The following is a 15,775-nucleotide window of genomic DNA, read 5'->3' as shown; positions in this document are numbered from 1 at the left end:
CCAGCCTTGCCACTTACTAGTTGTGTGGACCCAGCGGGATCTTTAACTTCCCTGAACTTCCATTTTTTAAAATCTGTAAAATAAGAGTGATAACTATCTCACAGAGTTCCCAGAAGGACTAGATACTGGGCACATCAAGTGAGCTTGCAATGTTTTTTTTTGAATGATTGTGCAAAGGGACATCTGCTTATCCCCTCCTCCAGGCCCTTCTCTGATCTTCTCACCTAACCCCAACATTGCAGATAGTCCTCAAGACCTTGGCACGCTCAAGCTTCTGTGATCCTGGCTTTCCTGGGGTCCCCATGCATTGACTTTTCCCCCCTTCCCTGGGACTAAGACCCTGTCCACACACATAGAGCCCACTCTCACAGGTCCATTGGTGGTCAGAAAGAAGGCCAATGAAGCTGGAAAATAATCAGTCAGAAGACAAGTAGTAGAAGATGGGGCTTGAGATGCAGGCAAGAACTTGACCATGCAGTCTTTCGGGCCATAGAGAAGATTTGAGTATTTTTACCTAAAGGAATGACAACCCATTGGTGAATTTTTAGCAAAGGAAAAAATCCCGAAAATCTTTAAAATTGGGCTTCATTGAAGGTGTGAGAGCTGACTAGGAAGGTAAGGAAAGTAACATCATGCACTATGGCAGGGAAGCCTGGCATAGGTATGCTCACGGTTCCCTGTCGCTGGAATGTATATGGGCCAGGAGTAGAGACGAGTCTGGGAAAGGAGTTGAGACCAAATCCTGAGGCACCATACTGCCTTGTAAAGGAGGTTAGATTCCCATAAAAACTTACATCCTCCTTGAAGCCATATTTCTGTCTTGGATGGACACATCAAAAGATCTTTCAATAGGACACAGTGCTGAGAAATTAATAGCCCGTAATGCAGCCCTTATCTCTGCATGTTTCTAAACCTTCTGAACTCCACTTAATATACATAGTACAAGCTCTCTGTGTGAACCTCTAATTGCCTTTGGGCTTGCAATTGTGGGGGGGAGGGGGTTCAGGTGCTTTTGAGGTTGGCAAGGGAACTCGTTCCCATTTGTGAAATTTTCAGTCAGGATTTAGCAATGGAAATAGAAAATGATTTGATAGCAGCTGCTGGCAACTGGCTCCAGCACGGTTGCTGGGAAGTGTTCTGCAGCTCCAATTAGCCTACTGTGTCCCGTTAGCCAATTTGAAAGCCAAAGTAATCAGTGGAACCTCATTTCCATTGGTATTTTTTCCAGCAATTAGAAAAAAAAAAAAAATGAGACTTCATTTACACTTAAGAAATGTTACCAGTAAGGCCTAAGGCCTGTGGCGTCTCTTAATTGTAAGGAAGAGCTTTTGCAGTCAGGAAGGGCCTTGCATCACAAAGAGTCCTTCCTCTGTGTGGCCGTGGCTGAGGCACACCACCTGGCTGTCATTTCTGCATCTGGGGTGTCACAGTACTCTCAGGATGGAATCAGACCCCTCTCCTGGCCAAGCTCACTCTGTGCTGACCCACATTGTGCTGTTTTTACACAAATACCAGGTTCCTTATTTCTCTATAGGTCACAACAGAGGAGAAGATCATTTACAAGACTAAGTTAATTTATCCTTTTCCTTAGATTTCCTACTCATCCATTTCTAAGAACAAAAATTCAAGTTCTCATAAACAATAAAAATCGTATACTCACATCTGCTTCGTCCCTGGACCTCTGTCTACACTGGGCCTAATAACCCAGGTATCGTAACCCAGCTATGTAAGAAAGTGAGTCAGGACGTCTGCTGGTTGTGCCAAACTATTGCCATAGGAGCCCTGGGGTTCCCAGAGACACTGCAGCATGCGGTGGTCCAGGGCACCTCGCCCCATGCTACAACCAGAGCAGCTCTGTTTTACCCATTTTACGTTAGACATCCAGGCAGGAGTTACTCTGAAGATGTTTGGAGAAGCACTGTTCTAGGCACTTGCTCGAGAAGCCACCACTCTGCTCCTTACCTGATCCCCATCTATTCTTGGTGGATCTCATCTTAGGGTTTGCTACCTGTGATTCCGTCCCCAGCAATTGCCTCACCCTGTCTCTGCCAGGGGACTCTCCTCCACTGTTCTGGACCTTGGCCTCCCCAGAGGGCCCAGCCGTGCCTACTCCTGACTGTGACATCCCCCTGGTCTTGGGAAGGGAAGACTTTTGGTACTGGATCCTGCTCTTGCTGAATCCTACCCTCAACTTAACAAATAAGGCAGCAGGAGGTAGAAAAGGAGATGTCCCTAAAAAATTAGAGCCTCTTAAGGGACAGATACAGAACCCCTATTGTGGCTTTTGGGAGGAGCCAAGGCAAAGAATAGGAATGGTCAAAAAGGAATGAGACGGCAGAAATAAGCCCTGGGAGTTACAGTAAACAGTAGCATATGACCCTCAGGTACAGGGGAATTGGAGCCTCATGTGGTGCTGAGATCTGTTGCACATTTTCAGGTCGTTTTTCTGCCAGACACTAGCATTAGCATGGAGACTTGGAATATATGCCATCACTTAATAAGCTTGGCCTAATTTAGTACAAATTTCCCTTAATAAAGTCTGTGTTAAAATTATCCTGCATCCCTAGGGTTTCCGCAGCTGGAAGAAAGAGGCACGTACTAGCATAGTCTGCCTTACATTCAGGTCGCATTTCCCAAGGAGTTCTTCATAACGCTCCAGTCCCACAGGATGCTGCTTCCACAAAGAGGCCAAGGTCAAGTTTGGGAAACACAGCATCAATCACCCCCATACCATCACATTAGAGAGTCACAATGCACTTTAGCTTGTTTAAAAGCTTTCAAAAGCACTCCAGTAAAGCAATTTGTTTAACGTTACTTACCCTGTGTTTCCCGATCTTATTTAACCATGGAACTTACCCTGTCAAAAAGTGTTCCTGGGACATCCTTTGAGAAACATCCTACTGGAGTTGTTAATGCAGGTCTCCGTCCCCTACTAGGTCGAGAGTTTTCAGGGGGTGAGGCCTGTCTGCTCTGACAGATCCTCGGCTTCTCTGACTTCCCTGACTTCAGGATCTACAGAAAGTTGATAATTAACATTTGTTGAATTGCATACCATTTTTGAGGATGTTTTGACAAAGGTATGTGGCTCACGGTCTGACATAAACACAGAGATGACTAATAGGATGTCTTCAAAATCAAGAAAAGATTGTTCTAGGCCTTGGAGTCAATTTGATGGGGAGGTGCATGTGGTTTGAAGATGCAGATGAAATCAGGTTTAAAGTTCAGTGATTCATGTCTAGAAACACCGTATAACTAAGTTATAATTACAACTTTATACTGTACTTTGAAGATACTATTAGACAATGTGACGAGGGTCTAAAAGCAAAAACAGCATCATTTTAGCATCGCGGAGAGACACATGGAAGTAGGAAGGAAAAGACCACTGAAAAGAGGGACGGAGAAAACTCACCTGACACATCTCATCCTGGGGTTCCTTGGCACCTTGCTACACCGTGACTAGCCGCCATGTCTGCGTTGGTGGTGTGCACCAGGCACAGTGCCGAGCTACACATGCCGGGTAACTTTAGTCCTCACAGCAACCCAAAGGCATAAATATGCTCCCTAGTTTGCTAATGAGGAAACTGGCACTCAGAGAAGATAAGTGCCTTGCTGCAGGTCACGCAGAGCCTGGCCTTGAATGCGGGTCTGTGCCACCAGCCCACTCACCCTCAAGTTTGCTGCTGGACCACCACAGCCAAGCAAGGAGGACCAGAGGGCTCTGGAATCTGGGGTCATTTGCCCAAACTCCCTTGGCATTTTTCCAAGATTGGACAAAGTCAGCTGAGGCCTAAAGATAACTACAGGCCCATGAGACATCATGGGGTAGTTGGGGGAGGGCTGAATTTGCAGTCAGTAGAGGAGAATTCCGGAACCTTCCTAGTGTTGCTTATCTACTCTGGGTCTTTGAAGACAGCATCTTCCTCTCTCAGACCCTCGATTCATCTGGAAGATAAAGATGATATTCTGGGTTACATATGAGGGCCCTTCCCACTCCATGAATTTAGGTCCCCAACCTCAGAGAGAATTTAGAGTGATCCCTAAGTTGCATGCTTTGCTCACTGTTATGTCATTTAAATGTTTGCTGGAAGGGCTGGAGAGATGGAGTCATAAAAATGAAAGGGTTAAGAAAGCCTGCTGAGAGTGCCATGGCCAGCCATGACGACAGGTCATCTGTCTCACAAGTCACCTGCAGCCTATGGCTACACGAACATCCCCTGGGACTGTGTGGACAGAGTTTTAAAGCTGCAGCTTATGGGGGTCTATTACACACTTCACTTAGTCTTTGCGCTCCATGAGTGTCTCCATCACTGAAATGAGGAAATGAGAGAAAGCGAGATTTCAGATGTTCTCATCATTTGCATTGCTCCAAATTGATATCTGAGCATCTGTGAAATTGTGTTCATCGAGGGGCGTCCCCAAGAACCAGCCATGCGCAGCAGCATCCAACTCAAGCAAGAGGGTATGCAGCCCCCACTCCTTTGCATGTGCTTCTCAGACTAAATAGCTGTGGGAATGACAGCAGGAAAGACCAGCAGCATCCTGAACACACTCTGCACAGAGAGGAGACTCAGTATGTTCACACTGCACAGATCTTTACCCTCAAAATATACTTAGAGGAAAGTGGACATTGCTGATTCAAGCTGTGTTCATAGTGAGCGAGCCCCACCTCTCAGGTGTGGGGAGCTGGGGGGATGTAGATGCAGCTCTCCATTCCCAATGCAAACTCTGACTTAGAATAAGACAGGCTTCATTAAATTATGTTTGCCAAACACAACTGAATTTTAGACAACGCTGTTTTCCAGCACCCTTGACACCAGTCGCTGAGAGTTGCTGCTGAAGCCATTCCACGTCCACAGATCCCAGTTCTCACACTGAGTCAGTCCCAGCCCACCTGCTTCTATGAAAGCCCCCTTGAACCTCCCCAGCCACGTCTCTGTGCCTGGCGTGCAGGCCAAAGGCTGGGAGCAAGCTAGACCTGAGCTCGAATCCTGGTTTCACTCATTTCTGGTTATGTGGCTTTGGTCAAGTTATCTAACTTTGAAACCCTCTTCTGTAAAAGGAATTGTTAAGTGTAGCAGGTAGGAATCTCCATTTGCAAAGAAAAAAAAAAATTTCATATCCATCCTTGTTTCATTTCAAGCCCCCTTTCCCCCCGAGTGCAGGAGATTTAACCTCTACTAAGTTACAATTCTCCCATTTCCTTAGGATGCTAGAGTGTTGGTGGGAGCCTCCAGGCACCTTTCCATGTAGGTGTCCACTGAAATGGTGCTCACCTGCTCTGATCCTCAGTCACTGATGGCCCTTCAGAGCTGGCAGCTGTCTTGGTATTGCCTGGCCCTATTTAGGGGCACACAGATATCTCCGCCATTTCTCATGTTCTCTCTGTGGGAACATCCGCAGCCCATCTGCCCAGCTGCACCAGGTTAGCATCGTCTGTTGGCATCACCCACCCCTGCCAGGGCTCAGCCCAGGAAGCAGGCTTCCGGTACCTTCACTCTGCGCCTCCGCTGTCTTACCTCCCTCCGCCTCCTCCCTGCCACCCCCGCCCCACCCCCTGTCTGGAATATCAGTTCCAGCTCTGGGGCAAGCCAGATTAACTTCCTCTATTTTCCCCCAAAGGTTGATCTGTACCCATATCTTCCCCACCTCCTAAAAGTTTAGGTTTCTGAAAGCCACACCAGGGCAGAGACTTAGCTCCAGGCTCCTTCTACCCCTGTCCCTGCCACGCCTCTCCCTATGGCAATTGAGCTCAAATCCAGGAGCATTAATATGGGAAAAACACCAAGAAAATAAAAAGAACAGAGGCTAAGATTTCAAAAATACCATTCCTCTCTTAAGAATTAAATAAAATAGCATATGAAAGAACCTGCCATGTTTCAAGGACCTAATAAATGACGGTTATTTTTTTCCTCATCCCTGTTGGACGCATTGTCTACATCACTTGTTTGGAAATTAATCATGTACCACCTTAGAATATCTATTATACTGACAATTTACCCTTATATTTTTATTTTACTTTCACAGTGTCTATACTTTATTCTCTGACTAAATTTAAGTTCCTGAAGAACACGGTCCATATCTTAAATTAACTGAATCTAACAGAAGGCTAAGCACATAGAAACCACTTTAAAAATAGAAATCCAAAATCATGTTTGCACACACTTAAGGAAGGTTCTTTATGGACAAAATCAGGTTATTTTGTTTCTTAAAATGATTCACAAGCATGTTTATGTCTAAATGCTAACTAACAGGAGCTGTGTGGTTCGCAGAAAGCCTGGATATTAAAAAGAAAGAGATTTCCAATGCATCTATTATTTTTTAAAATCCTATATCACAACTGTCCCTGAGTGTAAATACATTTCAAATTTTATGCTGGCCTCCTATTGCAAAATGCTAATTGAATCAATTTCCTGGGGCCTCATCACTAATAAATAGAGTGCACCACAGATCTGGAATTTTTGAGTCAAAAACATAGGACATGAGTGTATTTTGCTGAGGAAAATAATAGCACGTAGGAAAATGTCTTTGCATCCAAGAGAGTCCCCGGGTTTGGCCTTTGAGGCTAAAACTACCGAGTGAGCAGCTGAGGGGCTGGAGGATGGATCCCAGGGGGCTTGCTCTCAGCCTCACTCTGGACCAGGCTGACCAGCACCACCAGGACACCCCAGCTTGTCCTGTGTATGGATGGACCTACTCACGCTGTAGGGACACATTTTACCACTTTCTACCAGTGTGGCCTTAGGCCATTTACTTCCCATCTCTAAGCCTAAGTTTACTCATCTGTAACTATAGAATGAGTATCTACCTCCCAGAGATTTTAGGAAGACTTAATGAGATGACATATGTTGAGGATGTCACACGGTGTTGGGGACATATTTCATGTCCAGTAAATGATAGCTCTTCTTGGATCTGCTGCTCCAAGGAGGGGAAGAGGCAGGGAAGAGATGACCAACTGGATGCCGGGAGAGTAGCAGCTCGGCCGTTCACACCCAGGCTCACACCCTCCTCCTTTGCAGGTCAACAGAGACGCCCCTTTGCTAGGGCAGGAACATGCTACTGGACTGGAGGAGCACTTTATCCATGGGGGCTTTGAGGATCCAAATCAGAAGGCTCCAGTTTGCTCCCCCATAGCCATGGGCCATCTGAGGCCATTCCTCAAGGCCAAATCTCTTTAGAGTTTCCCACGAACTGAGTACTTCAAAAGAAACTTCTCTTTTCATTTCCAAAGTTTTGGGTGGCAAGTAACAATATTGTGGGTCAAAATGGCTCAGGCAGTGCAGATAGACGAGCGGGTCCCCTAGCTGAGGATGCCATGAGGCAGAGCAGGGAGGGCTCCTCTCAGGGCTCTGCGTAGCCCTGCTGGGACTCTCCTGGTGCTGCCCTCGTCCGTGCAGTGCCTGTGTTGTCCCCAGTCTGCTGGCAAGGTGGCTGCAGCAGCCGCCTTCCCTCTTCACACAACAGTCTCCAGGGGAAGAGAGCAAGAGTTGGCTCCAGAAACTTTTGGAAGAGAAAAATGGAAGCTGTTTTTTTTTTTTTTTTTTTTTTTTTTTTTTTTGCAGAGGCTTACAGTCAACTTCTCCCTTCATGATACTAGCCTAAATTTAGTTTCATAATTATTCCTAGACCAATCCCCATGGCGTACTGAATGCCAGGTGCAGAGTCGCTTCGTCCTGGTTCCCAGGTCCACCCCTGAATCAGTCACTGGTGCAATAGGGGTGGGATAACCTAATTAGCTTAAATTAAAGAGCGTTGATCCTGGAGCTCGAGTCAACCCCCAAACCTCAGGGCTGCCTTTGCAAGACAGAAGGAGGGAGATGGATATTGGAAAGACAACCACAATTCCTGCCCCCTGCTGGTATTCAACTCTTCTCCTTCAATTCAGCAAGTAATTATAAAATGTCTGCTGCGTGCCAGGCAGGGTGCAGGATGCCGGGGGACAACACGAGGCCCAGTGTCGTTGAGAGGAATAAATGAGCTGACTTAGGCCAAGTGCCTGTTGCAGCACTCAGAATTGTCTCCCTTAAAATGAATAATGCATGAGTGATCCCTGCCATCCAGGAAAGAGAAACTCAAACCAATAAATTACAGCAGTGTGAGCAGAGGGGCAAGAGTAAGCCTGCAGGCGGCATGAAGGAGAGAGGAGCGTGCAAGAGGCCCAAGCGTAAGAAGCTTATGGCCTGCTGCTTCTTAACCTTGACTTCACATTTGATTCACCTGAGCAGCTTTTAAAACTCACCATACCAATTAGGTCAGAATCCCAGGGGGTAAGACCCAGCACCGGGCGTCATTTTGTCTTTTTAAAGATCTCCAGATGATTAAACTGTGTAGTTAAGGCTGAGAATCACCATTTAAGGCTATTGAGGACATAAAACACACACATGTAAACCCTTAGCTAACAACGCCAGGTGGCGAGGGGCATGTAAAAAGGGACCGTCAGTGCTCGGAGGCTCAGGGCAATTAGCAGGCCTGGTGAGCAGCCGAGGACAGGGCCTTAAGGGTCCTTGAACTGTGATATTTGCTGGTTCTGAGCAATTTGGGGGTGGTGTCTCAGTATGAGGAGGAACAGGTGTAAGCAAAGGTATGTGGGCAAACATGGAAGGTGTATCTGTCTGGATCTAATCAGAGGAGACAAACCACACAGTAATTTCAACAGAAAAATATAAACAATTATTAACTATAACAGGAGACTGGAGTAACAAGGCATTACTAAGAAGTAAAGAGAACTCTAAAGAACATAGGAATAGTGTGTATCAGAAGTGTCCACTACCCCAGGGCTGAGATACAGAACCCAGGGGAGAGCCTGTCTGCCCCAAGCTGCGGTGCAGACCTTGTTGGCACAGCATGGCTCACAGAATAGCAGAAAGGTCCTGTGGTGTCCCTGGTTGGAAATCTGCCCTCCAGGGAGCTGCGGATGCCATTCACGGGGAGGCGTCTCACTGAGCACACTCTGCTGCCAAACCTGGCAACACAGAGTTCTGGGGAGCCCGCTGGCCATGCACAATGGCAGCCAGGCACTGGGGAAGCCGCAGGAGCTGCGGGGAGAGCCCAGGAGGACCTGGAGGCAAAGCCCAGAAGTGTGTCCTATGAGCAAACAGAGGCCCAGAGAGCTTGTGAAACCTTGGGAACTAGAAAAACTGGAGTTCCATCCAGGTCCACCTTTCTCAAGCATTCTGCTTCCTCTCTGCACAAACAGTAGTACTCGATCCAGGTTGCTCAGAGATGGAAGGGGCCTGTGCTCAGGGAAGTCAGTGGGGAAGGCCTCTGGAGGAGGTGAGGCTTCAGACAGACCTCAGAGAAGGCCTGATTTGGAAAATGAGGGACAAAGGGGACGGAGTGGCTTTCAGGGTGGCTTTGCAACATGAGCACTTTGACACTTGCACATGGGTACGAGTGGACCCACTCTCCCGTGGGACTCAGCACAGCCAGTAGAGAGAACGGTAGAAAACGGAAAGCAGGTGATGAGAGGAAAGTCAAAGATAGAAACAGAATCAGGAAAGTCTTTATATGCCAAAGGCTTTGAATTTGAGCAGGTGTGAAATCAACACATTGAGAGAAAGCCAGAGCCCGTAAATGTAGTGTTTCTAGGATTCCTCGATTACATGCCAAGCTCTCAGTGGAATGCAGGGAAGCAAATGCCAGCTCTGGAGTCAGACCAGAGTGAGAGCACCAGCTTCGGTGTTTAGCTAAGTGTCCTGGGGCAAGTACCTTAACCATTCTGAGTCTTGGGGCTCTTCACCTGTGGGTTGGAAGCAATACCTTCCGTGTAGGCTCGTTCAAATGAAGTCCCTGGCAGAGAGACTAGCACACAGCAGAACTTTAATCAATGACAGCTTCCTTCTCCCTCCTGTGTTTACTCTGCAGACCTCTCCTGTTTCCTAAGACGCATGCCCCTGAAAGTAACTTTTAAAATTCAGAAATGCTAGGATTCCTCAATCTGGTGCATCCAGGCAGTTCCAGGGTGGTAGCAGCATATAACATCCCCTTGTTGGGGTTCTGCCTCCTGTACTCATCGGCCAGAAGGAAAAGCTCAGGATCAGGGGACACCCAGTCAAGGTGTCTTTGGCTCCATGGCCAGACGGTGCCTTGAGGTGGTGTTTCCTACCCAGGCTCCACAGGGCAAATGACTGTGCTGCTTTCTCTTTCAGGAGGAGAAGTCACCAAACCTCGATTTGCTCAGTTCTTCCATGGTAGCCTGGCCAGTCTCACCATCCGCCCTGGAAAAATGGAAAGCCAGAAGGTGATATCCTGCCTGCAGGCCTGCAAGGAAGGGCTGGATATTAATTCCTTGGAAAGCCTTGGCCAAGGAATAAAGGTAAGGAAGTAGCTGGTATTACCCCCGATAAGACATTGATTTATGAGGCTGAGGTTGCCCCAGGCCAGCACGCATCAGGAAATAGAGTTTCCTCTAATGTTGCCCAGAAATGGCAAAGGTGCTGCCATGAGGGGAGATTAGTGACTGTGACTGCCACCGTGGGCTTCTGCTGCCGGCTCCCGAACCTCCTAGATCAGGCGCTGTGTGTAATCGGTCCACCACACAAAGTAGGCCTGTGTGCAAGGTCTGTCTGGAGGAAGCTGTTATATTTAATTTGTTTGTGGGTTGGTTGGTTGCTTTGTTATTTATTTGCCTAAAGGAACTGAAGCATGCAAGGATGCATTTCAAAAGCATAAAATATAAATAAAAGTTAGGACCCTGTAAAATACAAATTAGAAGGGAAGGTGGAAACTGGGTAAGGTGGAATTAGAAAGCAGACACGGAGGTCACTGTGTCCTACATTGTTACACTGAGACACCGATTAGGCTCCGAACAATCTGTGGCAGTCAAAAGAAATATGAACAGATTCATGATTTTTATTGTTTGTACAAAATAAAAATGTTGAAGTGATCCAAGAGCATCAAAGGTACATTCTGAGAAAAGCCCCCCTGAAGGGGGCAGGGAAGGAGGTGACTGACTATGGCCTCAGCAAGCACCTCCCTGACAACCAGCTGACTTTCCAGCCTCACCTGGACCTCAGGAGCGTGCGCCAGCACTGGCAGGGGGACCTAAATGGAGAGCACAGTCAAGATTGTCACAGCCCCCATGCAATCATAATGGACCCCGTGCGAGAAGGAAGCCCCTCGGCCTGCTCTCTGGAAGTCAGGAAGTCCCACCCTCTGCCTCCTGGTACTCTGCCAGACCTCGCAGCTGTGAGAGTTTCCCTGCTTGGCCATTTCCCCCGGAATGAGACTAAAGCAGAGGTTTCCCAGCTTACCTCCCACCCCGACCCAGTTCCTCCCAGGGAGCCGCGCCCTCCCTGCCCTGGGCCTGCCTCTTCTGGACACGGAGTCACCCACCCAGCAGAAATCCCCCTGTCAGTGGCCTACTGCTGGCAGGGCTCTGACACACGGTGGCCTCAGAGGGGCTGGTGTTCTAAGCACATCATGATGTCCTTTAAATCAAAGTCATTTCCGTAAGCATTCTGAGGACACCCAACTATTCTCTTCTGGGCGGGGTCCTCGGATACAAAAAGGAATGTTCTGAGCTTACGGTCTTCAAGGAACTCAGTGGCCCAAGTGGACATTTGCATTCCAGTTGATGACTGCTACAAGGATTATGAACACTAACATTTACTCAGGGTCTCCCAAGTGCCAGGCACTGTTCGTTCTAAATGCTTTCTCCGCATTAATCCCCAGAACACCCCCATGACAAAGGTACCATGAATATTGCCATTTTGCATATAAGTTGAAGACCAAAAGGGAAAGAAAACTTGCCTAAAATTCCAGAGTCGGTGATAAGCCGTCAGAAACTGTACCCAGGCAGTTCCACTTCAGCGCTGGAACCTGGGGGAATGGCAGTCAGGGAAGGCTCCTTGGAGGAGGTAAAGCCCAAACAGCAAGTTTTAAGATAGGTAGGAATTCACCAGGAAAAAGGCAGCAGTAGAGGGCTAGTAGGAAAGCAGGCAGTCATTCCAGGCAGATCCACGAGTGAGCATGATGAGGAGGACTGAGGAGCTGCACAGTGTGCACTAGAACTTAGCCTGTGTTATGAGTGCCGAGTTTCAGGAGGAAAAGGGTGGAACACATGACCAGAGAGGTAGGCAGAGGCCACATCAGGAGACCTGTCAGCCACATTTGGGTGTTTACATATTTTTTTTTCTGTCCACAAAGGAAAGTCATTGAAGGCAAGGGAGCATGAGCTTGGCAGACGTGGGGTTTGGGATGCTCACTCAGGAGAGTGGGTCAGAGAGAGAGGGAGGGAGGAATATAAAAGTCAGGGCAAGGCAAGACTGATGTTCCAGACATTGTTTGACATGGATTAGATACACACACACACACACACACACACACACATACACACACAGATGCTCACCATAGCTAATCACCTGTCGTGGGAGGAAGCTCAGGAGATAGCCTCTTATTGGAAAGGCCAGCCTTGACCTACTGTTTGTTGTTTCCTTAGGGTTTTGTCAACCCAGTGATACAAAAATTCATCCTTCTACCCTCCCCTATTTTTCTGATTCTAAGTTTACTCCCTGCCTCTGAGTGAATCTTTTCTGCTCTGAATCATCCTGGGAGGCCACAGTTTCAGGGTTCCAGGCACTACAGAGTGAAAAACCAAAGATGCTGGACTTAAAAGCCACACATTTTTACAATTATAAATTAAGAACCATAGCAATTTCTACATAGTCATAGCCTGTGAAAGGAGGAGGTGCTAAAATAAGTGGCACACAAAACCGTGGGGGCTGAGTCTCATGTGACTTTCTGAGGTATTTCCTCTTCGTAACCAAGTCACTGCAAGTGCCCCTTTTCCATCTCTAGGGTGGGGTGGTGAGAACTGGAGCACCATGGGAGACGTTAGTGAGACACAATTTACAGAGCACCCACTGGGGTCTATTTTATGTTCATTATCCCTGCTCCTCACAACAAATTAAATGATATGACCCCATTTCAAAAATAAGGGGACTGGGGCTTGGGGACTTGTTCAAATTAAGTCCGTGCTCTTTCCTCCACACCAGCAACTCAGATTATAAGATATTCTTGAAAACTATTTAAACTTACCTGATCATTGTCTTGGAGGCAAAAAAAAAACTAAGCCAACTTCCTTCCTTCCCTCCCTCCATTTGTCCCTTATATCATTTCTGAATAATGATGATTATTTCCTTTGCCGGTTGCTGGCCTCCTCCCACATCTCTGGCTAGCCAAGAGAAGGAGGCCCTCCTGCAATTAAGGAAATTCTCCTTTTGCTCACAGGCCCAGCATGGTTCCTTGCTTTACTTGTTTTCCTCTGGAGCATGCATATTTTTGAATATTTCTCCAGTGCCTAGAGTCTTTAAGTGGTTGCAGTGGCTTCTGTCTTATATCCATAAAAGACACTGTGCAGTAGCCACATTCCTGAAGAATTTCCTGTTCTAATTTTCACAGCACAATCCCTGCCCATTTGTCTTCTCCATCTGGTGGAAGAGCAGGAAAGAGCAGGAACTTTGGAACAAGGCACTCCTAGGTTCAAATCAAAATAACAACATTTACAAGTGAGGTGACCTTGGGCAAGACATTTTAATCCTTTAAGCTCCAACATCTCATGTATAAAATGGACTTTGTATTATTTGTCTTGTAGTGATATAGGAATTGAATATTATATGTATCCCCCTAGCAAACCTAGCAGACTCTCAACAAATCACTATTCCTTTTGTAACTAAGGAGCCTCTAAAGTGGCAAATCTTCATCTGGCCCAGGCCAGAGAGACTGGTAGGTGTCTGAGGGGATGGAAAGGTGCCTGGAGAGCCATAGCCAACCTGCCTCCAAAGAACAGGCCAGGGATTTGAGCAGGGACTTCACTGATGGTCCAGCCTGCTAGGGGGCTGGAGACACAAGTCAAGCCTCTAGGAGAGAAGACCATTCGGCAAGGGCCATCTGTCTAGCACCTTCTTGGCTCACAGCACAGATTCCCAAGGGAGAGTGAGCACTGTCACCCTTTGCCGGGGCCCCACCATGCCACCATCTCCTGCCCCTGTGGAGATGCCAGTACAAATATGTCTCCTGCATAACCAGAGACCCATTCACAGAGCTGAGAATGCTGCAGATAAAAAGAAAACCCAAAAACCTACTTTGGAGGTTTTTATTAATCCTGCAAGAACAACGTTGATGGCTAGGCCAGTCCCCGCCTTCATGCTCTGTGCCAGCCAGACCAGGGTAAACTGGAGATCCAGCACATTCCCTGCCCCGTCCTCTCTCCGGGTGGCTGCAGTGGGACTGTGCCCTCTGCTGCTTGCCGTGGGATGCTGCCTATCCGTCCCTCTAGAAGAACCTCTTGATTCTCCCATTCGGCCCTCATGTGAGGCTCAGAGATCAGCTGCCTTTGCAGGCCTTTTCGTCTGTCTCATGCTTTCCATGTGCTAGCCCCTGAGGTGACACTGAGGACAAGTCAGTAGACCTGCCCTCGGGGTGTTCCCATCTGCTGGAGGACACAGACAGACAGCAATAGCACCATAAGACTCTGCTATAGGAGGGATGGTGTGGGGCAGGGGGTTCGATAAAGAGGGGCAGAAAAACATTTTGCAACATAAGTGCTGTTTTTAGAAGAATGGCCTTGAATTTTCTCAAGTCTGAAGCAGATGACTTGTGGAACCCCTCAGAACTAACCAGGACTCACTAGCATGGGGCAGTTCCAGAGCTGAGCACCCTAAGCTGGCGAGGCATTCCCCACAAGGCACACCCCAACCCAGATAGTGACCGCAGCGTCAGCCACGCATAGCCTGGGCGCTCCAGGGTCTAGCACCAGGGTGTGGGGCCTGTGGCCAGACATGGCTGCTCAGAGACCCTGCTCTCAGGGCTTGGACGGAGAGGAGTTGGGTCACAGGGAGAGAATGGTGGAGGCAGGGGCACCACACAAAGGCTCCGTGCAGACCTATTGCCATAGAGAGAATTATCATCAAAGCTGTCATATATTGAGCACCTTGTAAGTGTCAGAAACTTTATATATACTGTGTCAATTAAGCCCCAGACAGGTGGATATTAATTTCCTTATTATTTAAATGAGGAAATCAAGTCCAGAAAGGGAAAGTAGATAATTGTAGCATACTATTGTCCGTAGTTTGCTTGGCTGTTTGTATTGGAACTGGACCATGATAGTCCACAAAGCCCACAGCCTTTCAAAGATGCCACATCACCTTGGTGCAGTGACAATCTGGTCTGGGGAGTGCCGAATTCTTCCTAATGGACCAAGCTATTATAGTAACAAATGACTCCAAATCTCGATGGCTTAACACTTAAAAGTTTATTTTTCTCTTACACTCAGTCAGGGCCTTGGAGTGGGGTTTGTGCCCAGAACGCTGCTGCAGGTCACTAAAGTAGAGGGAGAAAGAGGCTGCAGCCTCCCACAGGGCAGCTCTCCCTTCAGCCAGGAAGTGCCATGCATCACTTCCTGCCACGTCTCATTGGCCAGAGGTGGTCACATGGCCCTGCCCACTTGGGGCACAAGGCCTCTGGGAAGTGTAGCCTCCAAGGTATCCAGGAAGGAAAGGAGAGTGGAGTTTGGTGAGTACTGATTATGAATGGCCCCATAGAAGTCGACTGAAAAGGCAAGGGACAGAAAAACAAGAGTTACTTTGAGAAGTGACAGGACTGAGTAAATGTAGGCCAGGGCACAACTGGCTCACTCTCCTAGCAGGGGCCTTTGCCTACAAGGGCTGGGTTCTGGGAGTCGGGGACAACAGTCAGAGTCCCTGTGCTCAGTGTGCTCCTGAGCGCTGAACTGTAATATTGGTGCTACCATTTTATAAGTGCTATAGGAGAAAGACAC

At 47.8% G+C, this 15,775-nt stretch overlaps 1 protein-coding gene across 1 annotated transcript in view; it reads left to right on the top strand.

The window, feature by feature from the left end:
- The window catches only part of CLSTN2 (calsyntenin 2), a 359,457-nt gene that overhangs the window by 331,422 nt on the left and 12,260 nt on the right, over positions 1–15,775 (top strand). Inside the window, exon 10 of the mRNA XM_069472011.1 lies at positions 10,146–10,312. Within this exon, the coding sequence (XP_069328112.1) occupies positions 10,146–10,312 (167 nt within the window). The remainder of the gene's footprint in view (positions 1–10,145; positions 10,313–15,775) is intronic.

Source organism: Eulemur rufifrons, chromosome 7 (assembly GCF_041146395.1).
Source record: "Eulemur rufifrons isolate Redbay chromosome 7, OSU_ERuf_1, whole genome shotgun sequence".
Lineage (NCBI taxonomy): Eukaryota > Metazoa > Chordata > Mammalia > Primates > Lemuridae > Eulemur > Eulemur rufifrons.
Note: the sequence above shows the minus strand (reverse complement) of the source record. Positions and strands in the feature narration are given on the sequence as shown.